This window comes from Octopus sinensis, linkage group LG4 (assembly GCF_006345805.1).
Source record: "Octopus sinensis linkage group LG4, ASM634580v1, whole genome shotgun sequence".
Taxonomy (NCBI): Eukaryota; Metazoa; Mollusca; class Cephalopoda; order Octopoda; family Octopodidae; genus Octopus; species Octopus sinensis.
This window is the reverse complement of record NC_043000.1, coordinates 3,361,367-3,387,459: the sequence shown is the minus strand read 5'-3', so window position 1 is coordinate 3,387,459 and position 26,093 is coordinate 3,361,367. Positions and strand designations below refer to the sequence as shown.

General features: G+C 36.8%; 1 protein-coding gene across 3 annotated transcripts in view; it reads left to right on the top strand.

Annotated features, from left to right (window-relative positions):
- The window catches only part of LOC118762852, a 149,557-nt gene that overhangs the window by 426 nt on the left and 123,038 nt on the right, over positions 1-26,093 (top strand). For all 3 annotated transcript variants that reach the window (XM_036501715.1, XM_036501714.1, XM_036501713.1), the window contains exon 2: positions 22,057-22,186. In XM_036501715.1, coding sequence (XP_036357608.1) covers positions 22,057-22,186 — 130 coding nt within the window. The remainder of the gene's footprint in view (positions 1-22,056; positions 22,187-26,093) is intronic.

Here is a 26,093-nt window from a genome sequence, read left to right as displayed (position 1 = left end):
CGTTCAATGGATCACTCAGTGATTCTGTTCAATCATTTAATGGATCACTCAGTGATTCTATTCAATCATTTAATGGATCACTCAGTGATTCTGTTCAATCATTTAATGGATCACTCAGTGATTCTGTTCAATCATTTAATGGATCACTCAGTGATTCTGTTCAATCATTTAATGGATCACTCAGTGATTCTGTTCGATAGATCACTCAGTGATTCTGTTCAATCATTTAATGGATTACTCAGTGAGTCTGTTCAATCATTTAATGGATCACTCAGTGATTCTGTTCAATCATTTAATGGCTCACTCAGTGATTTTGTTCAATGGATCGCTCAGTGATTCCGTTCAATGGATCACTCAGTGATTTTGTTCAATGGATCACTCAGTGATTTTGTTCAATCATTTAATGGATCGCTCAGTGATTCTGTTCAATCATTTAATGGATCACTCAGTGATTCTGTTCAATGGATCACTCAGTGATTCCGTTCAATCATTTAATGGATCACTCAGTGATTCTGTTCAATCATTTAATAGATCACTCAGTGATTCTGTTCAATCATTTAATGGATCACTCAGTGATTCTGTTCAATCATTTAATAGATCACTCAGTGATTCTGTTCAATCATTTAATGGATCACTCAGTGATTCTGTTCAATCATTTAATAGATCACTCTGTGATTCTGTTCAATCGTTCACTGGATCACTCAGTGATTCTGTTCAATCATTTAATGGATCGCTACAATCGATCAGTAGAGTGTTTTAGTTGATCACTACATTGGTCTTAATGGACTAGCATTGTGAATTTTGACGAACCACTAGTTAACAGTAGTTTTGATGGGCCATTAATTACATACATAGTTTTGATGGACCATTTGTGTTTTGATTAATCAGTAGGGTGGCTATAATGGACCGTTCAATAGGTTTTTTCATGGACCTATATATATATATATATATATATATATATATATATATATATATATATATATATATACATACATATATATATATATATATATATATATATATATAATATATATATATATATATATATATAGGAAAAAAGCAACAAGAATGGATTAAAATCTCGGTACGATCGTTTCGTACGAGGACATCTTTAATAAGCTACAAAAAATGCAGTGAATACAGATGGCTCGTACTCGTCAGCCGAAAAAATATCAGAGAATTCCCAAACATCAAAAGGGGTAGATATAAAAGAGGTTGTAGGATTAACTGCATTGAAGAAAGTTCGATTCATGGAGATCCGATGAAAGGTTTTAAACCTATAGAATTTATGCATGTCTACATATAGTTCATATTGGATATTTGATCAAGTTGTATGAAGAAATTTTCGGATACAGTCATGCAAAATTTCTGAAAATCCGAATAAGAGGCAAAGTGACTGCCACATCATGTAGAGGAAAGTCTGAGTAAAAACATAGTGACTGTCATGTCGTGTAGAAGAATAACAGATTGTTATTGAAATTAACAAGAATCGCAGATAAGTTCGATTTTTTGGAGATCTGATGAAAAAGTCTTGAACTTACAAAATTTGTGTATGTCCTTATAGTTCGTAATCCAGTTCTGTGGAGGGATTTAAGGTACAATCATGCGAAAATATCAGGGAGTCCGAATGAGAAGCAAAAATGACAGCCTTATATTGCAGTGGTTCAGACATGCATAAATTCTATAGGTTTAAAACCTTTCATCAGATCTCCATGAATCGAACTTTCTTCAATGCAGTTAATCCTACAACCTCTTTTATATCTACCCCTTTTGATGTTTGGGAATTCTCTGATATTTTTTCGGCTGACGAGTACGAGCCATCTGTATTCACTGCATTTTTTGTAGCTTATTAAAGATGTCCTCGTACGAAACGATCGTACCGAGATTTTAATCCATTCTTGTTGCTTTTTTCCTATTTATAATCACCCCACTTGTCGTATGGCTAACACCATATAGATATCCGGTGCATCCTGGTTAAGGACCATATTCATGTGAATTCTTTAGAATTCACTAGAATCTCAATTACTTAACTGTATATATATATATATATATATATAATATATATATATACATACACATATATATATATATATATATATATATATATATATATATATATATATATATATATGTATACATGTATATATATATATATATGTATATATATATATATATATATATATATATATATACATGTATATATACATGTATATATACATGTATATATATATATATATATATATATATATATATATATATATACAGTATGTACCGTTTTAAGACAATAGACAGTTGCACGGGGCGGGGTGGGGAGCTCACGAATGAAGGAGCCCAGTTATAATCTATGTATGTTGTGGCTTGTTATCAATAAATAAATACCGTAGGACCTAATGCATTAATTTACCCTGGTGACCTTAATATTGCTAATATGGCCTAAAGTACATTAGGTTTGACGAACCAGTTGTATTTTGATGGATCAGAACAGCGGCTCTGATGAAGCCGTAATTGTTTTAGTGAATCAGTACAGTGGTTACGAATGACTGCTCTCTTTACTCTTTTACTTGTTTCAGTCATTTGGCTGCGGCCATGCTGGAGCACCGCCTTTAGTCGAGCAACTCGACCCCGGGACTTATTCTTTTTGTAAGCCCAGTACTTATTCTATCGGTCTCGTTTTGCCGAACCGCTAAGTGACGGGGACGTAAACACACCAGCATCGGTTGTCAAGCAATGCTAGGGGAACAAACACAGACACACAAACGCATATATATATATATATATATATATATATATATATACATATATACAACAGGCTTCTTTCAGTTTCCGTCTACCAAATCCACTCACAAGGCATTGGTCGGCCCGGGGCTATAGCAGAAGACACTTGCCCAAGATCCCACGCAGTGGGATTGAACCCGGAACCATGTGGTTGGTAAACAAGCTACTTACCACACAGCCACTCCTGCGACTAGGTTGGGTTTTTTTCTTTTTTTAAAGGACCGGTACACATTTTTATGGTCTAATTAAGTTTTTTTCAGTTGATCGCTACAGTGGCTCAGGTGACCCAGTAACAGTGAAAGTGGATCAATAGTGGTTTCTACGTATCTTTTTATGGACCGTGATCATAAATACTACAATGGACCGTCTCATTAATGAGTTAGACAGAATAACAAAATCAAACGACCAATCATTTATCAAAAATGTATTTTGATAATTTAGACAATTGGCTTATTGAATTTCCCTAAGATGTCAGATTGTTGTGTAATCTTGAAGCAATACTGATAAAACAACGTCTATGATAAAAAAAAAAAAAAGCATTCGAGACTTGATTATCTCAATATATTTATCTATGATTACATTATTCCAATGTGTCTCCCCTTTAAGAAATAGGATGTTATTTCGAGGACTTTTGGTTGCAGTTTCTTGAAGGTCGAGCGACTGGAAATTTTTTTTTTTTTTTTTCAGTTTATCAAGCATTTAAATTACCGGCGATCTTTCGTCTCTAGTAGACCTTTCCGTCGATTTCCGTAAAAAAATTAATTTTTTTTTACATATGGGCTTGCGGGAACTTTTGAAGTAATATACATACATATACACATACACCGAGTAAAAAATTTCAGTTATCTCTCTCTTTCACACATTACTCTGTCTCTTCACACACACTAACAGAAGCACTTCACTTACACAACATACTGTCTGTCTCCCACACACCATCAAACACACACACGCACACACACACATGTACATCAATGCTTCACATGCACGGTAACTTCAAAAGAACTTCCCTCGTCATACAATCGCTTACTCTTAGTCTCTTTCGCTCTCATTACTTCAAAAGTTCCCGCAAGCCCATATGTAAAAAAAAAAATTTTTTTACGGAAATCGACGGAAAGGTCTACTAGAGACGAAAGATTGCCAAAATACCCTATCTTTTATCTTTTACTTGTTTCAGTCATTGGACGGCGACCATGCTGGGACTCAGCTTTGAAGGAATGTAGTCGAACGAATCGACCCCCAGTACTTATTTTGTAAAGCGCACGTGGCGGAGACGTAATCCACCCCTCCCACTTTATTTATTTATTTATTTATTTTTACAGAAACCCACGAATACGATTCTGAAAGGGGATTTTTTCGGTTTGAACGGCAGTTTTTTCTAGCGGTGTCATATGAAATTGTCACCCATAATTATGACCCTAGTATCGATCTATTGCATTTCAATTTGTTTTAGGGTTAGGGTTAGTTAGGGTTAGGAAATTATGTTAAAAACTGCCGTTCAAACCGAAAAGATCCAAAAATTGGCAAAAATCGCAATTTCAATTTCTCCACCATTTCTTTATTCTTCACTATTTTCAGAATTTATTTATTTATTTATTTTTTTTTTTTTGACGAAATACGTAGAAAAATACGGAGATTATGATTCTGGAAAAAAAATTTGCTTGTAAAATTTCAATTTTTCAAAAATGCGATAAAATAAAGAAAGAAATATGTAATCAATCTACTATCTACACACACACGCATGCATATATATAAACATACAAAACAATTCTAAATTGCTTATAACCCTTTTGTTACTGTATTCATTTTGAGATGCTCTGTGTTTCTTTCAATTACTTTAAATATAACAAAGAATTTATTAAAATAACTTAGTTATCATTCAGCTAGTGTTAGGAACATAAATTGTGACTAAGGTTTGGTGGAAGATTTTAATTCAAAACTTATGAAAATAAGACATTTGAACTCAGAGCCAGAGCCGGTTTTGGTCGGGTTGGTAACGAAATGCCTTGATTGTCATCATCAACAGAGTAGTTTACATCATCACTTTTATAATTCTATATTTAAGAGATCAGGAATTATGTACATTATATATACATTATTTACATTCGACGGATATTTGTCCTCGTCTTGTTTGTTGTTAACACAACATTTCGGCTGATATACCCTCCAGCCTTCTTCAGGTGTCTTGGGGAAATTTCGAACCTGGATTCTCATTTCTATCAAGATGAGGACAACTATCTGCCAAATGTAAATAATATAAATCATCACTTTTATCATCATTATCATACTTCGCAGCACTATAAATCCTGTGGGGTGGGGTCAGCTTCATGCCAATGAACAAGGGAATGATCTATGAGAAGGAGGTGCGGTTGTGCAGGTTTTTGTAGAGGACCAGTGTGTTTACTAATATCATCATCATCGTTTAACGTCCGCTTTCCATGCTAGCATGGGTTGGACGGTTCAACTGGGGTCTGGGGAGCCCGAAGGCTGCACCAGGCCAGTCAGATCTGGCAGTGTTTCTACAGCTGGATGCCCTTCCTAACGACAACCACTCCGTGAGTGTAGTGGGTGCTTTTTATGTGCCACCGACACAGGTGCCAGACGAGGCTGGCGAATGGCCACGCTTGGATGGTGTTTTTTACGTGCCACCGGCACGGAGGCCATATGTTGTAGGGAAAAGGTTAAAGATCCCCTTTGGTCATAAATGACCATGAGATTGCACCTAGAAAGTTCCTCACCAAAGTACAAGTCCGGGCAAATTTGTCTATGGAAGACCGGCAGTCTCCCAAGCATACCAGCCTACCCTCTCCTTCCTTGCCACCAATGTTATCCAAGGGAAAATCAAAGACTGATACAGCAAAGCATTCGATACAGAGTATGTACGTATGTGCCAAGAAGTTTGTGCGAGATTTGGCTGTTATTTCTAGCTGTGGGTGGCCTGCTTGAAGGCCGTAGAATCGGGAGAGGAGGGAGTTGGGGTAATTTTTATTTTTATTTATGAAAAATTGAAATTTTACGAACAGTTTTTTTTTTTTCAGAATCAAAATCTCTGTATTTTTCTACGTTTTTCGCCCCTGCCAAAAATTTCTAAAAAAAGTGATAGATGAAGAAATGGAAAGAGGTGGGAAGGGAGGGGGTGGGGGGTGAAATTTTGAAATTGCGATTTTTTCCCAGAATCGGAATGTCCATAACCGAAAACGTGGGTTTCTGTAAAAAAAAAAAAATTAATAAAAATTGGGGGAGGGTCGAGTTACGTCTCTGCCATGTGCGCCAATTAATCTAATACATATTTTCTTTCTGGTAATAGGTACAAGGTCAATATAAAGTGACCCAGTTCTTGACTTATTTTGTCGAACTTGAAAGGCTGAAAGGTAAAGTTAACGTCGGCGACATTTGAACCCAGAACGTAAAACCAGAAGAAATGTCCTAAGCATTTTGTCCGGTGTGTTAACGATTCTACCAGCTCACCGCCCTTTTTAATTGAAAATACTGAGATTTTTTTTTACTCGTCAATTTAAACATTAAGCACTTACTGGCTGCATTTAGGTTTTTTCAGCAAAACTTAAAAATCTACTCCAAGCAAAATAAATTGTGGTGGATACATTTCAGTATTATCTTTACTCAATGGTGGAACTAATTCTTCTGGAATTTTGATATTTCTAAGCGTAAAAATGTCGATAACAATATTTATCTTACCCCCACTATTTCATGCCTTATCATGCAGATCAGATATTTCAACAATCAATTTATCCTAAAATTTTCGTCATATAATTGTACATTAAATTCCTATATTCTGCTGATATATAAATCCAATCACATAGAAGCATAGGTTGAAATACAAAGAGTCCAAGTCACGTATAATGAGAGAAGTAGAAAACAATTATTAAAAATCTTTTTTTTTTCTTTTCTTATTATATACGTGTGTGTGTGTGTTTCTATTAAAAATTTGTTTTCATTCGAAGAATTCAAGCTGGCAACTAACCAAGTGGCAAAGCTTTTTTGTTTCATTTAGGGCAGGTGCTGGGTGTTTGTGGTCGTCTGAATCTGTTGATGTGTGTATGTATGCATGTTTGTACTCATGGGTAACTTGTATTTGTGTAGTGTATATACATTGAGGCCGTTGCCAGTGCCGCCTCGACTGGCTTCTGTGCCGGTGGCACATAAAAAGCACCAACCGATCGTGGCTGATGCCAGACCCCTCTGGCACCTGTGCAGGTGGCACATAAAAAGCACCCACTACACTCACGGAGTGGTTGGCATTAGGAAGGGCATCCAGCTGTAGAAACACTGCCAGATCAGACTGGAGCCTGGAGCAGCCCCTGGCTCCGCTGACCCCGGTTGAACCGTCCAACCCGTGCTAGCGCGGAAAACGGACGTTAAACGATGATGATGATGATGATGATGATGATGATGATTAGTATACAAGTGTTGTGCTTCACTTTTGTATGTTCATATATTGCAATTTGTATATCTGCATTAAGGTGGCAAGCTGGTAGAATCATTAGCACTCCGGACAAAATGCTTAGCGGCATTTCGGCCGTCTTTATGTTTTGAGTTTGGATCGATAAAACAAGTACCAGTTGAGCACTGGAGTCGATATAATCAACATACCCCCACTTCCGAAATTGCTTTCCTTGTGCCAAAATTTGAAACCAATATCTATATCTAGATGTGTGCATTTATCTGACCCAGGAAATTTACATAACGGTGCGGACCTGGCATAGGTATGCACATTCACTCCTCTTAATTATGCATTACACCGTACATACATAGTACATTTGTACATATACTCTTTACTCTTTACTCTCTTTACTCTTTTACTTGTTTCAGTCATTTGACTGCAGCCATGCTGGAGCACCACCTTTAGTAAGTAAATCGACCCCGGGACTTATTCTTTGTAAGTCCAGTACTTATTCTTTGCCGAACTGCTAAGTGACGGGGACGCAAACACACTAGCATCGGTTGTCAAGCAATGCTAGGGGGTCAAACACAGACACACAAACACATACACACGTATATATATATATACATATATACGACAGGCTTCTTTCAGTTTCTGTCTACCAAATCCACTCACAAGGCATTGGTCGGCCCGGGGCTATAGCAGAAGACACTTCCCCAAGATGCCACGCAGTGGGACTGAACCCGAACCATGTATGTAATCATGCACACTGCCTCCTCTTAATTATGCATCGCACCAGAGATACTGGTATTCCTCACAAAAACATTCAGAGGCAACCACATAATTGTGCTGATCCTACCATGTTTAAACCGTGCATGACCCGTTGTTATATGCAACAATTAATGTTTCATTGAAATATTAGGTATAGATTCAAGAAATAGTTAAAAAAAGGGCATTAGCATAGCTAGAGAGTGTGCCGCCCAGGGTAGTCCTTCCATTTACTGCCCCCGGACACCACAAAAAGACACATATTGCCTACAGCAGCCCCAAAATTGCCACCCGGGGAGGACCACCCCTACTCCCCCCTCTGCCCCACCAGCTACGCTAGTGAAACATGGTGTCCATAAATTACCATAACAATTTGAAAAATTCAGGGAGGAAAATGGATAACTCAGCAGGTTGCATGCTACCAATGGAACCCACATTGGAGTATTTTGATGTTTCTGATAAAACTTTGCCTACGTTTGCTTACGTTTTCTAATAAACTCTGTCAAGTTATCCTTCATTTTTTTTTTCTCACCCTGCAAAAAAGAAAAAAAGGTAAAACAATATTTGAAATAAAAGGCAAATTTAATAGATCAAAACTTATATCATTTTTTAACCATTTTTATTTCAATATACATTTAAACAACAAACCATAGAGACAGCAAATTTTGGCAATCAAACAATGTCTGTGTTTAAAATATTTTTAGTGAATTTAGCATTTTCATAAATAGGATGCCTATGAGATCCTCTTGGTATAGTAAATTGACTTTGACCAGGAAAAATCTGGTAGATTCCTCCAACTCTTCTCAGAGCAACGTTTGACCAACACTAGATTTAAACCATGGGGAGCCTGAGGCACTTCAAGTTTGGTGGGCTCCTTATACACATGAATTAAAATATTAGAAAATTACCAAATTTAAATCTCAAAACCCATCTATTTCATGTAATTGAATTTGATGAGTTAGCAGAGAAAGTTTAAATAATGACTAAAAATGCTGCTTTATAGATACAATTTTCAAAATTCAAATTTCATTTTTCACACATCCACTTGCAGTATTTAATTTTTCTTTCATTTTCTTTCATTGTGAAAAATACAAAGAAGTGGGGAAGAAGGGATCAGATTTTTTTTTCTTTTAATGCGAGTTACAAATGTTTCAGAATGTGGAATAAGATAAGATGACAGAAAATTACAAAAAAAAAATCATTTTTGTGGTTGTTGCTGTTCCAAAGGCATGGTGTGTGCATGCGCATGCGTGCGTATGAGGGGGTGGGTGGAGATACCAACATTTAAAAGGCATGGATTCTTCTTTTAAAACGGCTTCCCTTCATTGTTTTGCAATGTGTGAAAAACAAAGTGGGGAAAAATCCTGATTAAGAACAGGAAAAGTGAAATAAATATTTCCATTTCCTGTAGGGGTAGGGCACAGTGAGTAATCCATGGCATTTTTTACATATGTTCTCTACCTTGCAAAAATTATATAAGCAAAGTAAAGACCTTCTCTCAATGCAGTAAAACCCATAACATACTCAGAACACTATTTCAGAAAATTATCAGTTCTCTTTGAGTATATAGAAGACAAATTTAGGTGGAGCAAAATGAAAAATACCTATTTCTTTACTAGCCACAAGGGGCTAAACACAGAGAGGACAAACAAGGACAGACAAACTGATTAAGTCGATTATATCGACCCCAATGCATAACTGGTACTTAATTTATCGACCCCAAAAGGATGAAAGGCAAAGTCGGCCTCGGCGGGATTTGAACTCAGAACGTAACGGCAGATGAAATACAGCTACGCATTTAGCCCGGCGTGCTAATGATTCTGCCAGCTCACCACCCGAACTGAAAAATACCGCTAAGTATTTCGCCTGGCGTGCTAACGTTTCTGCAAGCTCGCCGCCTTCCATTAATGAATCTTCAAGAAGTTTCTTCTTCCTTTTTTTTAAAAGAAACCCTAAAATCTTCTTCCCCAACATCCACCCATCACCTCACCACTTTCAAAAAGATACAAACTTCCAATGTTTCACTTTTAGCTTTTTGGAAAGCAGGGAAGTTTCTTCAGAAATAATGTCATTTACCTGTTGTTTCTAGCATGTCGGATTTTGTGGTGGTGGGCTGATATTTTTTATGTCTGCTATTTCAGTACAATTCTATGCATATCTGAAATCCCATATGATAGAGAAACACTGGGAGTTTGTAGCCAATTCTGCCCGTAAGAAAGGAACAAATAATACAATGTGGCTGTAGGTCATAAAACCCAGGAATTTTAGCTCAGAACATAAAGACGGATGAAATTCAGCTAAGCATTTTGCCCTGCAGTTCTACCAGATTGTTGTCATTTTTTATTTATTTATAAATATTAATTAAAAAATATATAAAATTTTTATTTACCAATATTAAAAACCTGAATACATCAGATGAAATATAGAGAACTCATTCAAGTGTAGAATAAATTTATGTGCATTAGCTATGTGTGTTTATTCATCTGTTGTAGCAGCTTGGCATTAATATAATGTTAAGGTTTACCTGAAAGAGAGAAGGGAGAGGCAGAAAATGGGGACAAGTGGGAGAGGCAAATAGTAACATTTGACAGGATAAGCAAAACCTGGCTCTAACCAGCCAAATCGCTGAGAACATCTCTGTACAATAATGTGGCACAAGGTGTGCAGACAACACAGGGCAACCAAGTTTTTTAATTTTGACCAAGAATGGCATCAAGGTACAATATAGTATAAAATATATTGGGACAAAACTCCTTCTTCCAGCGGATAGAAATTGAGGTCAGAATTTATCAAAGGGAAACAATTGACAAGGAAGAGTGGACGAATATCAAATAGAAAATAAGAAAGCAGAAGGACATTCATGTATCACTCATCTTAGTCCAAAGATGTTCTTTCAGGACAGAGGTCATATTTTGAAAGGAATTCTACTGCCACCCACAAATTCCCTCTGGTTTGGGAATCATTACGTCTAGTTTCAGTTTTGTTCTCCAGTCCTTCCTGATGTCTCTTAAGACCCAATTTTGTTTGTACCAGAAATTCAAGAGCTACTGATCTCATAAGAATGTCTCTCTGCTTTCTTATTTACTCTTTGATAATTGTCCACTCTTTCTTCTCAATTGTTTTGGCTCTGTATTTCTATGTATATTGCTAGCATGGCAGTTGCTGCTATTTTCAGCTGTTTGGTATCTATCATTGATAAGGTCAAATCAGGCTGCAATCATGTAATCTGTTATGAATTTGTCCTTTACCACATTTTTCTTTATGTCTTTTAGGGTTACTGGTAATTCACATACCACATATTTTTTATTTGTCTCTCTGTTCTTAAAGCTGCACTTACCATATCTTCAAATGGTTCACAGTGTTTCGGTATCTGTCTGGACAAACCACCCACATGCCCTAGTTTTTTTGACAGTAAATATTCCATTTTGTAGTCATAATTCAATAATGTGCTCCAGCATTGTTTAGTGGGTTACCAATTTAGTGTAAATGGTCATTAATTTAGAGGGAGTGCTCTCTGATTTAATGTATGAAGAGTGTCTGTAAGAGAATCTATTGCAGTGTGCTTTTAATAAGTGTAAATAAAGAATGTTCAGAAGGCAGGTCATTTAAACATTATTTAAATAAAATAGGTGCTGGCCAGTAGTAACAATGATTAATGTGTATGTGAATCATCTGCATGAGTATGCGAGACAGGAAAAATCTCATAACTTACTTTTAACACAGAAGGGTTACGTGGAAGCCATTGTAAGCTAATAAGAACAAGAATGTACCAGTTATTTTGAGGCAGAGTTGAAACTGATATCATTCCCATGAGTTGCATGAAGTTGGTGGAAAACACAAAAATCATTGCATGTCAAAGAAAGAGATGTTGCTTCTAGACCATCTATTCATCAACTAGTTTGAAACTGCTGCTTTACTGTTAAGGCAGATCACTGCCATTTTTTATTCATACTCCTCCAGCCCTGATTGGCTGGAGCATGCCACAGCACAACTGAACTATGCCACAATAACAAAATAGATCTCTCCTGACTCGCTACAGTTGTAGTCTATTTACTGTGTGTATTGGTATTCCTTTTTTAGAACCGTATATTGACAGTAGTTGGTGATGATCCATTTGTAGACAGAAACTTCTTCATGAATAACTCTATGGAACTTTTTCTCACCAAATATGATTGCTAGCTCTTCCTTTTCTATTACCTTTCAGCAGGTAACAATGATCGGGATGCATGGGCTATAGCCTTTTCACTCTCATCATCATATTTGTGCTCTCCCATCATCATACTCATCATCATATTTGTGCAGAAGCATGGCTCCTACGCCATACTCACTCACTTCTGTAACCAATATAATATCCAACTTTGGATCAAAATATGTTAATGATAAATCCGATGTTAGAATGCTTTTTAACTCATTAAATGCCTTCTGGCACTTATCAGTCCAACACCACTTTGTATTTTTCTTTAACAGGTCATTGGGAATGTAAATTTGATAATAATTTACTAAACCCAAGAATGCTTGTAGCATAGTCACATTATTCTGCATGGGTACACTTTTTATCGCAGTTGCTCTGGATCGATCCAGTTGCCATCTGTTTCTATCTATTATCTGACCTAAGTATTTAATTTTTTTCATAAAGAACTCGCATTTTTCTTCCGTTTAACTTGAAACCGTATTCTCTAATCTTCTCAAATACTCTTTTAACATGCTCTATATACTGTTCATGTGATTCACTAGTTATTAGAATATCATCTAAATAGGTGATAGCAAAATTACAGTCACTCAGCATTATATCCATTATTTGCTGAAATATAGAAGGAACAAGTAGTTGTAAGGGCACTTGGAGCACTAACAGCCAGAATTGACATGAGAGCAGAGCAAGCCCCCAAAACTGCTCTGTTTGGGACAGCTAAGATTTTGAGATTGGTACCTCAATATTGAATGTCTCCCATGATAATTGACAATCAAGTATCAAAGCTTATAATGTGCGGAAAGTGACCCTGTAAGACCTCTGGACAGCAGGCTGCTGTCCGCTGTCACAGAATCCTCAAGAACAAACAAGACCGAACATTCTCAGAAGTAAAACAGTAATAATGATATAATAATAATAATAATAATAATAATAATAATAATAATAATAATAATTGTCGATGTGAGAACTGTTGCTGCTCATGTATTTTAATTTAACTTAAAAAAAAAAAAAAATGAACGAACTATTGAGTTTGGTTTAATGGCCTACCAATGTATACTATGAGTTTCTTTGCCCTAGGAGTCGGGAAGGCACTTGGCAAGAAATGGAAGCAAATTTGAAAGAAGAAAAAAAAAAAGTAATAATAATAATAATAATAATGATAATAATAATAATAGTAACAACAGCAACAACAATAATAATGAAAAACAGGCAATGGAGGGGCAATGCATACCCTGCACACAGATATATTTTTTCACAAATTATAGTATGACTTACAATGCATTGCTTACCTATGCTTTTTAACTGAACTGAATTGATTTTTTTTTTAAGTATCACCATTATAAGTATTTATACACTGGTGAAATGAAGATATCAACTTGTAAATAGACGAAACCCTCAAGTCCATAAGTGTACACACACACACACAGAGTCACGTATCTATGTATCAAATAAAATGTTCATCATTTCAAACCACTCAGCCAACGAGTGTTTCTGCCAATTATGGTGAAAATTCGTTCAGCCATTTTCCAGTAATTTGCAAAACACACAAAGATGAGTGATTACAATATCCTGTTTTTGCTTACTCATGTAGTAGTAGTAGTAGTAGTAGCAGCAGCAGCAGTAGTAGTAGCAGCAGCAGTAGTAGTAGTAGTAGTAGTAGTAGTAGTAGCATCAGCAGCAGCAGCAGCAGCAGTAGTAGTAACAGTAGTAGTAGTAGTAGTAGTAGTAGTAGCAGCAGCAGTACTAGTAGCAGTAGTAGTAGTAGTAGTAGTAATGGTTTCACATTTTGGCACAAGGCCAGCAATTTCGGGGCAGAGGATAAGCATAAAACTTTTAAACATAACTTTCCTACAAGTTTGTTCTTGGAGGGGGAGGAGAAGATGCAGTTTTGATGACAAATGTGGACAAAAACAAAAAAAAAAAACAATGTTTTTGGTAGGCTTGAGTGTAGGTGGTATACAATGAACTATTTTCAGAGGAGCAGAGGCTTTTATGGCAGTGATACAAGTGGAAAATAGGAAACAGTATGTTTGTGGGCCACAGGTTATAATATCCTTGTGTGGGAGTTTGTGTGGTGCAGTTAGATGCAAGGGCCTGGGAACAGGAGGTGCAGATGGTGCACTTGCATCCCCTAAAATTTTTCAGAGGTGCGAAATCAAAATTTACACCCCTTACATACTTTGCCAGGTTTAGAAAAATAGTGGAAGACAAGTGCCACTATTTTCTTCCTTTTTTGTTAGTTTACACCATGTAGTGTCAAACATTTTGAAATACTCGCAATTTGTATTTTTACTGCTTATGTTTGCTTCACTTGATATATTTCCAAAATTAAACATTTTAATATATAAAATATACTTCACATTATTACATATACTATATGTTAATGCAAAAAATATTGTGTTTATTGACTATCTTCAAAATGATCACATCATCAATGGAAGGTTCAATGCTAACTTGCTAAGGCAGTTATGAAAGGCTATCAAGACCAAATGCTCAGAAAAACTGATGAATGGGGTCTTGTTTCATTAGGACCATGCTTTAGCATACAAATCCTTGGTTTCAATGGCTGCTGTGCATGGCTGGCTTTGAACTGGTTGATCATCCTCTGTATCTTAGTGATTTGGTTTCATCTGATTATCATCTGTTTCCAACATGAAAAAACACTTGGCTGGGCACCAGTATCGCTGTGATGATGATGTGTTATCTGCTGTTGATGACCATTTTGACCAACAGGATAGCTTCTTTACCAATGTGATTCCAGCACTGCAACACTGATGGAAGTGAGTGGACAGTAAGAGGAACTATGTTAAAAAATGAACTTCATTCGATCATATTCCATGAGAGTGTCTTGCTCAGCCTATGAACATTTCAGTCAATCCTCATAATAATAAAAATTATTATTATATTTGCATTTGTTTTAATGTTAACATTGAAACAATCCACATTTTTCATTAAAAAAATTGGGACCTGGGTTTGCACTTACTAAGCAAATTTTGTTCTTGGGCCAACGCATGTGTGAGCGGGTGTATGTAACAATAACAACACCCATATACACACCACATCTACACATGCAATCATAAATACCTGTGTGAATATATATATATATATATATAATATATATATATATATATTATATATATATATATATATACATATATATATACAGGAGTAAGCACATAAATGTGAAACAAGGTGGAAAAAAGAGTACTCAAATACCAGAGGTAGAGTAATATGCTTTATTTAACAAAACTGTCCGACGAATGGGAACGTGAAACTCTGAGTAACACCTTTTGTTATATTTCTGTTGCTTTTAAATAATATATACATATATATATATATATATATATATATATAATGACGATATATCATCATCATCATTATTGTTTAACATCTGCCTTCCATGCTGGCTGGCCTGCATTAATCACAAAGGTTTATTGAGGCCAAGATTGCAGTTGTACTAAATAACATATAAACATTGTTTGCTCACTTCTATCATAAGTGTGTATATTTGTGTTGTTGTGTGGTTTTAGTTGTACATAAAATATACACAGTGCATATTTTATGTGGATTTGCGTGGATATGTATGCACTGAAAGACAAACAGAAATAGCAGTCAAATCTCCCTTGAACCACATCCTAGCTATAGGGTCATAGCTGAAACACCTTTGACATTGGATCAGACCAATCAGAGAGATAATCTGGGGATAAGCAACACAACTAATAACAATGAAAAAAGAGGGCATTTCTGTGCTGGGATCTTACAACCTGGGTGTCCACACAAAGAGGCAAAGTATATACATTATTAAAATCACTTTTCAGAATAAAGTTAATAAACTCATAAAAATAATTTTATTATTCTACAATAATAGATAGCAGATTACATCAACTGATGATCAATAAAGTATCACATCATAGAAGTATCGTTTATCGATATCAATGGAAAAAAATCTCCCTTCTAAGACTTTCAAGATACGAATACATTGACAATATGTGGTCTTTTACTCAATTTCTCAATCTTCTGTAGAGTTTCATTGATTTATATGTTTTATACTGAGAATAAAATGGTATGAAAAGTGTTTTGAGCATCCTGTTTATGTTCCTTATATATAATATTTCACAATGAATTTTTCTCTGTTTTCATGTACCAAGTCTGTAGGAATCAGCGATTATGGAACTTTATGCCAAAGTATGAGGATTCACAGCAGTTTGCATTGCCTTCTCTCAGTTTGTTTAGTGTATTCATAGTTTACCCAACTAATCTCTTGCTTTCCTGAGCTTACCTTTAACCATTCAGCATTCAGATTATTTTATCAAATGTAAAGCTTGTAAAGGGAACTGGTTGCTTCTTTACACTTTTGGGGTGCAACTTGGGTGCAACACAATTTCCTTTCTTTTTGTTTCTAGAAACTACCAGTCAGTAACAAAACGCAACTTTAAAAATATATATGATTCTTTATTCTCTTATTCACAAATGAAGCACGATGGTATATTGGTATCCACTTAGTTCAACACAGCAAGGCTGAATTCTAACGTTTGTAAGATTCTTACAACAATTCAGCAGCAACAGAGCAGGTCAAATCCTAAGCGTCTGGGACAGGAGAATAGGCTGATCACACGTTTAAAAATACGTCCTTTCTCTTCAATAGCCGTGTCTCAAGTCAACAACACTATTAAGGAACGCGATAGAATTTCTTCCCCAGTCTCTAGTGCATGTACATGAGGGTACTTCCTTATGCCTTTCCAGAAGGTTCCAACCCCGCACACGCACACTGAAGAAGGACGTTCCGCACACGCACACTGAAGAATACGTTCCGCACACGCACACTGAAGAATGACGTTTCGTGTGCGCACCCTGGAATATGACGTCACTACAAGCTCATTTATTAAGATTCATCATCATCATCATTTAACGTCCATTTTCCACACTAGCATAGGTTGGCCGGTTCGACCGGGGTCTGGAAGCCATGGAGGCTGCACTAAACTCTTGTCTGATTTGGTAGTGTTTCTACAGCTGGATGCCCTTCCTAATGCCAACCACTCCATGAGTGTAGTGGGTGTTTTTTATGTGTTACCGGCACAGGGGCCAGAGCAGGCTGGTGAACAGCAACGGTCGGTTGGTGCTTTTACGTGTCACCGTCACAGACACCAGCCAGGCAGTGCTGGCATCTGCCACATTCGGACGGTGCTTTTTTGTCTTGAATTAATCATGCTTTGTCTTTTAACTCTGAGATGTTGATGTAATGGCTTATTTTTAAAATGACATCATAAATTAGGTGTGAGAAGCCAAATCTGGCCAGTTTGGGCAGGAAACAGGTAGACTGATTGTGCGTGATATGATTGGTTTGAATACTAAAGCATTAAGGCAAAGGACCCGTTTCATCCTTAGGTAGGGGAACCAGTTCTCATGCATTAGGCCGTGTTTACATACCAGTGAGCCTGTCGAACCCATGTTTCAAGGCCAGTTCTCCTCCTAGTTCTGTATACTTTAGCCACATGTCCATCTTCTGTCATTTGATCTATAACCGGGGTTTCTAAAGGTAACTACCAACCCAGGTTAGAACAAACCTGGGAGCAGTGATGGAGTAAGGAGTAGCATCATATTTGCCAAAACTCCTGAATTCCTGAGCCTCACCACAGAATCTTACCCAGGGAAACAACCATCATCATCATCATCATCATCATTTAGCATGTTTCCCATGCTGGCATGGGTTGGACGGTTTGACAGGACCTGGCCAACTGAAGAGCTGCCTAGGTTCCGTGTCTGTTTTGGTTTGGTTCCTATGGCTCGATGCCTTTTCTAACACTAGCCACTTTGCAGAGTGTACTGATCAAAGAAACTGTGGATTACTGAGGTTCATGAATGAATTGATACAGGATCACAACATAGGGTGATTACTGTATACTATGGACCCAGTCAGTAGAAAACTGAATGTGAAAAAGAAAATGATGATAAGGAATATTGTGTGCACTGAAATATGTAGACTACTGGTGTGTTAATACTACTTTGTATTTATGTTATGCTGTGCTACAAAATATCTCTATTGATTTATTGCTAAATCCTTCTTTCTGTTCATGAAGCTGGAATATTTAAAGACAAGATGACAAAGCATTTACACCTTTCTATACATTCAGTATTGATAAAAGGAAAAATCTATAGATGGTTGGATGGTAGAACTGTTAAAGTGTCAGCCAAATTACATTGTAGTATCCTTTAATAGGCACAGGCATGGCTGTGTGGTAAAAAGTTTGCTTCCCAACCACATGGTTCCAGGTTCAGTCCCACTCCAAGCCACTTTGAGCAAGTGTCTTCTACTATAGCCTTGGGCTGACCAAAGCTTTGTGAGTGGGTTTCATAGATGGAAACTGAAAGAAGTCCATTGTACATCTGTGTGTGTCTGTCTGGCTTTGTGCTTGTCTATAACTATTGCTTAACCAGTGTTGGTTTGTTTATGTCCCCACATCTTAGCAGTTCAGTAAAAGAGACCAATAGAATACATACCAGGCTTAAAATAAAAATTTCTAGGGTTGATTTGTTCAACTAACCCCTTCAATGAAGTGCTTCAACATGGTCACAATCCAAAGCCTGGAAAAAATGAAAGGTATATATTCTGCAGTGCTGTATAACAATTTGTTCTACTCATTATCTTTCTGTAATAGCAAACGATTATTGAAGTGATAATTGCATAGAATTCGGAAGAAGAATATGATGAATGCTAATATATTGATTTACAAAGGTGTATCATTCTTGCATAAAATCATATCTTTCTAATTTTCTAAAACTTCGTCATATCCATTCTTAATTATTTCATAAATCCTCCAACACATGAATTATTTTATTAACATTTGTAATTCTTTCATTCTACCTTTTTATATTGATATTGATATTCTTTCAAATGTCATGTCTTAAGAGAGTGCTGTGAAACTTAATTTAGCACCAAAAGTAACAATGGTTTCATTGTTTTTCAATATTTGCTAGCTATATCAAATTATATTGCTGTTAAGAAATCTAGAATGATTTTTCTCTCAGAATGAAATATCGTATTGCATGTAATTATTGATTAATAATAATTAATGTTAATACTGCAATAAATATTTGACATCCCATGTTACAGGTGTTAACGAAAAGCTAGTTCTGAAAACGTGTGCATGTGTGTGTGTGTGTGTGTGTGTGTGTGTGTGTGTGTATGCATGCATGTGTGCGTGTATTGCAAAGTATGAGTTGAGTCATGATAGTAACATTCTCATGCTGAAGGAGACAAAGTAGGGAGGGATGGAGTTTAGATTCGAACAGGAGGCGCAATGGCCCAGTGGTTAGGGCAGCGGACTCGCGGTCATAGGATCGCGGTTTTGATTCCCAGACCGGGCATTGTGAGTGTTTATTGAGCGAAAACACCTAAAAGAGCTCCACGAGGCTCCGGCAGGGGATGGTGGTGATCCCTGCTGTACTCTTTCACCACAACTTTCTCTCACTCTTACTTCCTGTTTCTGTTGTACCTGTATTTTCAAAGGGCCGGCCTTGTCACTCTCTGTGTCACGCTGAATATCCCCGAGAACTACGTTAAGGGTACACGTGTCTGTGGAGTGCTCAGCCACTTACACGTTAATTTCTCGAGCAGGCTGTTCCGTTGATTCGGATCAACCGGAACCCTCGTCGTCGTAACCAACGGAGTGCTTCCATCCAGATTCGAACAAGTGAACACACTCACACACACACATTAACAGCTAAGATATTTGATATAAATGATATGTCATAAGCTCAAAGTAAACTTATAAAATACCAGGCTATCTAACATATGACTCAATCATTAAGAAGCTCACTTTGCAACCACGTGGGTCCAGGTTGAATCCTGCTATGCAATACCTCAGGCATCTCTGCTATAGCCTCATTCCAATGCGAGGGAATTTGGCAGATGGATACTGTGTGGAAGCCTGTCATGTGTGTATGTTCCTGGCCTCTGCAAACCCTTTGATGGCAACATGATTGTTGTTCCTCATGAACAGTTTGCAATTTGTTGGCTGCAGAAAAACATAGACTGAGTAAGAATTCCACAGAGCTAACATTCCTAGGGACAAAGACAGCAAATTGTAATTGATGCATGGCCTTGGGTGGTGGACATAATATGGGTTATGAGAAGAGGAAAGATGAGTAAACTGGTAGTACTTCAGATGAAGTGGCATGAATGTAACTGCAGACAAGGAACAGAGATCACTGTAATAGCAGTGAAAAATCAGAATGCAAAAACAGCATGTTCATGGGTTGCCGTATATTTTCTAGTAACTTCACACTTTATGGGATGCATTCTAGGGTATCTGTATCTGTAGAAGTGGTACTTCTACACAAATGTGGGAGTAGAACTCCAATGTGGATTTCACCAGAGTTTCGTAGAATGTTAATGCTTTAGTGTTTAAACCAACCATATTCTACCTGTTTTATGTTCAAACTGGCCAGACCTGGTCTCTCAAACCTACCTCATACAGTCGTTGTAAAAATGAACACTCAAGGCCTCTCTCCTCTTTTGTTCCATTGACCCACATACCTTGAAGACAATTTCCCAAAGTGGTGGCATGCCATTGTTGAGGGAATAGACAAAACAGGAAATAACAGACATCAGGAGGCAGAGATCAGATGTCAAAAACGCAAAGAGCAACTCACACTTCCTCATCTCACGTCACCCCCTCCCCTGTGATAAATGCCCCCAGCTCTCCAATACCACCCTTGGCCTGAACAGTCACCTCATGCCAATCAGAATGAAGAGGCTCAATCACTTGCTACAGGTTTACTACTCAGATACAAGTTAATGTCCATGATGACATCATTGAAATCTCTTAGCTATGAGATGATGCATGATTAATTCAAAACAAGGTTTACTTCTTCCATGCACTCTAATGAAAGCAGCCACTCTTTCATCCTATCCTGCGACCCACTGTCCATGTCCTCTCTTATGCTCCCCTTAATGTTCCTTGAGAGTTTACTTTAGCGCCCCATCACCACCTTCCTCTTACCCCCTTCAGTCATATATCTCTTCCATAGCAAGGCACCTGTGCTTGTCCCTCTGTCATGCTTTAGCTTTTCAACACCTGGTATACACCCACCCATCTCCACCTTCCCTTCCCAAATATTTCGTTTTGATGATGATAAGTAGGGGCTTTTTTCCTTTTCCTCTTTCTCTGTCCTTTTCTGTCTTGTAGGTTACATGGCAACCTCACTAGTGTGGTGGCATGAAAAATAGCCCTCCCCCCCACCAGTATACTTAGTTAAGTGCTTGTCATTAGAAAGGCATTCAAACCATAGAAACCATACCAAAGAGCTCTACACAGCCCTGCGGCTTGCCTGTTCACTGTCAAACCAGTCTACTCATGCCAGCAGGGAAAGCAGATGTTAAATAGTGGTGATGGTGGTGGTTTTGGTGGTTTTGGTGGTGGCTGGGAGGAGGAGGAATGTGACTAAATAAGCATTACCTTTGACAATGTAATATGAATGCTAAAGTATTAAACAAAATTTTGATATTTTTACCTTTTGCTCAGTTTACCTGGATTTACCTGTAATTAAAGTCACTTTGAGACAAAAGTTATGCAATAGAATTGCTTAAGAACCATTTCTTTATATTCCAAATATCACATTAATATGTTGATAAGTAAAAAAAGTTACAGTTGTTTAATGAAACTAGTCTAAATTCATGATTATTTTAGAATTCGTGTGTGTGTGTGTGTGTGCATGCATGTGTGTGTGTGCATGCATGTGTGTGTGTATTCTTGTCTCTTTGCCTTGACATTGTGCAATAATTCTAAACATGTTTCACCATCACGCAAGCCGTGTCCTTCATTTCCAATCTTCCTTCAAAATATTGTTACTTAATGTATATAACTTACATGTTCTTAATACATTTGTCATATCATTTTTTTCACAATTTTGTTTTTTGTAACAGGAATATTTTGAAAAGAAAAGGCAAAATCGGAAAATGAATAATTTCCGATCACCAAATAAAAAACATGGTGTAAGTCAAGATCTAATTGCACTCCATACTCTAAATGCTGCTTATCCTGGATTTTTAAAAGGTAAAATGACAGGTTTACTATAACAGTTCCTTAATTTAATGCTGATTATTTAAGCTATTTACCAATGTTGCTATCAGGTTTTGTAACTTTCTGTTCCTCATGATTCTTTCTAAATTACAATGTTGTTGTTGTTAAGGTGGCAGAGTCACTAGCATGCTGGGCAAAACGCTTTGTGCCATATTGTCTGTCTTTACATTCTAGGTTCAAATTTCACCAAGGTCAGCTTTGTCCTTCATACTTTCAGGGTCGATAAAATAAGTACCAGTTGAACTTTGGGGTTGATATAATTGACTTAACCCCTCTCCCAAAATTGATGGCCTTGTGCCAAACTTTTGAAATTTGAAGCCAATTACATTGTTGTTGTTGTGGTTTTGTTATTGTATTCCTTGTCCATCCATTCTGAAGCAAATGGAGAGTTTCTTGACTGATTTTTATAAATTGCTGTGTTGCTTGTCGAGTTTTCATTACTCCTACTTAATTTGTTTCTCATTACTAAAATCCTTTCCTTTGAACAAGATACAATATGCTGTGTTCAAGTAAATAGCTTATACAAGAGGTGTGGAACATGTGGCCTACTGAAAGAATTATAACAACTGAAGGAAAATCATTATACTGGAATATAGTTTTGTTGATTTATTTTCATTCTAAGCTGATCTTTTCAGCTAGTTGCGAATTTTAGAAATTTAATTGTATTTTTTTATCTGCACTTGGAATTATTTTATAGTAAATCTAAATGTCACTATTTGCTGTAACAAGCATTGATTTGTCACCATGTGCAGTCAGCTTCAACATGGCCTTCTTGTCAACTTTGTGTCAGGTTTATGTGACACATGAGTTGCATTTAGTCGATTGGGATTGCTTTGAAATTCCATTATGTTTACAAACCTACAATTCCCTCTCTCTCTGTGTCGGAGAGGCACTGAGCACCTACACACACATATACACACACAGCAGTAACTTCCACCTACCGAATTCAATCACAAAGCTTCAGTCGGCTCGGGGCTATAGTGGAAGATACCTACCCAAAGTGCCACGCAGTGGGACTGAACCCGAAATCATGTAGCTAGGAAGCAAGCTCCGCCCAACAATTTCTCTTGCATATTCCTAGGTATATGAGGGAGTACTGAAAAGTTCCTGGGTTTGGGTAAAAGAAAATACGGGAGGATCAGTTAATTATGATTTTATTCAATATATTCCCCTCTCAGATTCACACACATATTGCAGTGGTCCTTCAATTCTTCTAAGGCCTGTAAAAGGACTCAGAAGGTTGGGCCTCCAACCAGGCCTTTCATTATACCCTTAAAGCCAGGAACTTTTCGGTTCACCCTCATTTATGTACTCTGGTTTAGAAGATTCTGACTTATCTGATTTCATGACATTTGATTTATTTTGTACCAATTGGTTGTCATTTTAGTTATGTTTTTCTGTTCTGTAACGAAAGACGATAATAAACTACTTATGTTAAAATCTCTTTTCATTTGCATTGCTATACAATCAGAATGATTTTGATCATTACAGAAAGAGTAAAAAGGAAGATTTTTCTCTTTTTCAAGTTTGAATGATCAAAGACATCTCTTTTCAAATTATATTGCGAGATAAATGAAGAAAGCCAAGGGAAATTTATAATAGTTTTTTGTCGCTGTACACAACAATGTACTCCATAGAAATATGAAACTTGGTCCAGTTTTTATTTTTCATATAATTCTTAGGATGCAGCATTGAATTTTCATTTTGTTTAAAATTTTTATTTTGTTTTAAAAAAGTTATGATAATTGTAGACTTCCTTTATTCAGTAACTTATTCTACTGTTATTACTATGATTTTAGTTTTTTATCCTAGTAATATGTTTGGTGAGAATGTGACTGTACCTAAGTGACATTGACTGATGTATGCCAGAATGAAGCATATACAGGCTTGGATGTATGTGCCATAAATGTGTAGTGACGCCATATTGGAAATCTCCAGCATGCATGCGCAGGGTTGGAGTCTTCTGGAAGGCTTGCCGGAAGTTCCCTCATGCGCATGTGCAGAAAACTAGCAGCAGCAAAATTCTTTTGTATCACTCTCTTGGATGCTAGCAGCAGAACGATACAGATGTGTTTACAGCAGCTCCCTCGAGCTCCTACCTCATGGTGCATCTCCGCTATGCTTGAATGGGCAGGATTGACTCACTCCACTTGACTACTGCCGATAAGCTCCTAGGTTGCTGATTCGCCCAGAGGAAGGAAATGTTTATATTGCGAATCAAAGAATAAAATATTTATACTGCTGAAGTTAAAGGAAAATCTTGACTCTTTCTTCAACTGATATTTAATGTAAAGGATGCGGGCTGCACCCATCCAGTGCGGGAATCCCTCATCCTGTTACAAATGGATGCTATATGCTTAGTAAAAAACTTCTTTCAGTTGTTGTCCAAAGTACTTGTGGTTGAGTTAGACTAAAGAACTTAACATTCTTATATCTGACCTAAAAATACTGAAGCTCACAAACAATACTAATAAATATTTATGATAAAAAATATATCTGAATAACACTTCATTAAAAATAAAATGTACCTTCATATCAGTTTTCTTTGATGTTGATTATTACAGTAATTACCCTATGTTTAACTTTGTCATCATAAAAAGGAGAAATTGCTCTCCTGTGATGTACGCAATAGCAAGCAGCACATTTGCAATCAATCTGCTGGAACATTTTAAGAATAAATACACAAATCCTCATTAGTTTTATCTAGTTCAGTCAGAAGTACAACTTGTCTGTGGCCTTTTTTTCCAAAAGTATGTTTAATTGTAAAGGAAGTTTCAGTTGCTTTATTTTGTAAAAATTTCTATCTAAATTCATGTAGAGTTGTTTTATTAATTAGACTATTATTAGATGACTCAGTGAGGAAGCTTCTATATAGCTGCTTGATTTGCTAGAAACAGCAGGCAAATTTCCTACGAGCTAAACTCTACCAAATTAAAAATGACATGGTAGAAAATATTGTCTGAGGTACACTACTCCAGGTAAAAAAAAAAGTACATTGGTCATGATTTGGATGCCTTTGATCACAAATATTTTTGATCAGGGCCAATGTAGTTGCTAATCGACAACAAAAACAGCTCTATTGCATAGTCATTTTCCCTCTGTTCCTTCACTGCCAGACATTGCTCACATCTGTTGCATACTATTGTCTGAAGAAAGAACTACATTACAAAGCAGCAGAATTTCTCTTAATCCCTTGCAGCCATTAAACTTCTCCATTGACTAAAATATCTGCAGCTTTGGCATTACCAATGACGACATCACCATGGTAACAAATTCTTTCTATTAGTTCTTAGATCTCTCAAGGACTTTGCTGCATTGAAATTACATATAAGTAATTTTCTTGAGCAACTTAAGCATATAATATCCATATGACTGTTTGTCCGTCGGAACTATTCTTCTGTATTATTTGTATCATAACATGACTAGTATAAAACCATCATCATCATCATCATCATCACCACTCCCACAGCTACCACCACCACTGACACCACCACCACCACCACCAACACCACCATCATCACTGCTATCATCAACATCATCACCATCATTATTATCATTGTCGTTGTCATCTTTTAATGTCCATCTTCCATGCTGGCATGGGTTGTATGGTTTGACAGGATCTGACAGGTCTGAGAACTGCATTGTGCTCCAATGTCTGCTTTGGCTCAGTTTTTATGGCTGGATGCCCTTTCTAATTCCAGACACTTTACAGAGTGTAGTGGAACCTTTTTTCTGTTTTTTTTTTGTGACACAGTATTCATGGGGTAGAAAGGGCTCCTTAGCCGTAGTGAAGGCAATCTATCTAGAGAGATAACCTTACAATAAATCACTCGGTCCGTAGCTTAGAAATATTGGGTTGACATCCAGCGGGAACAGCTTT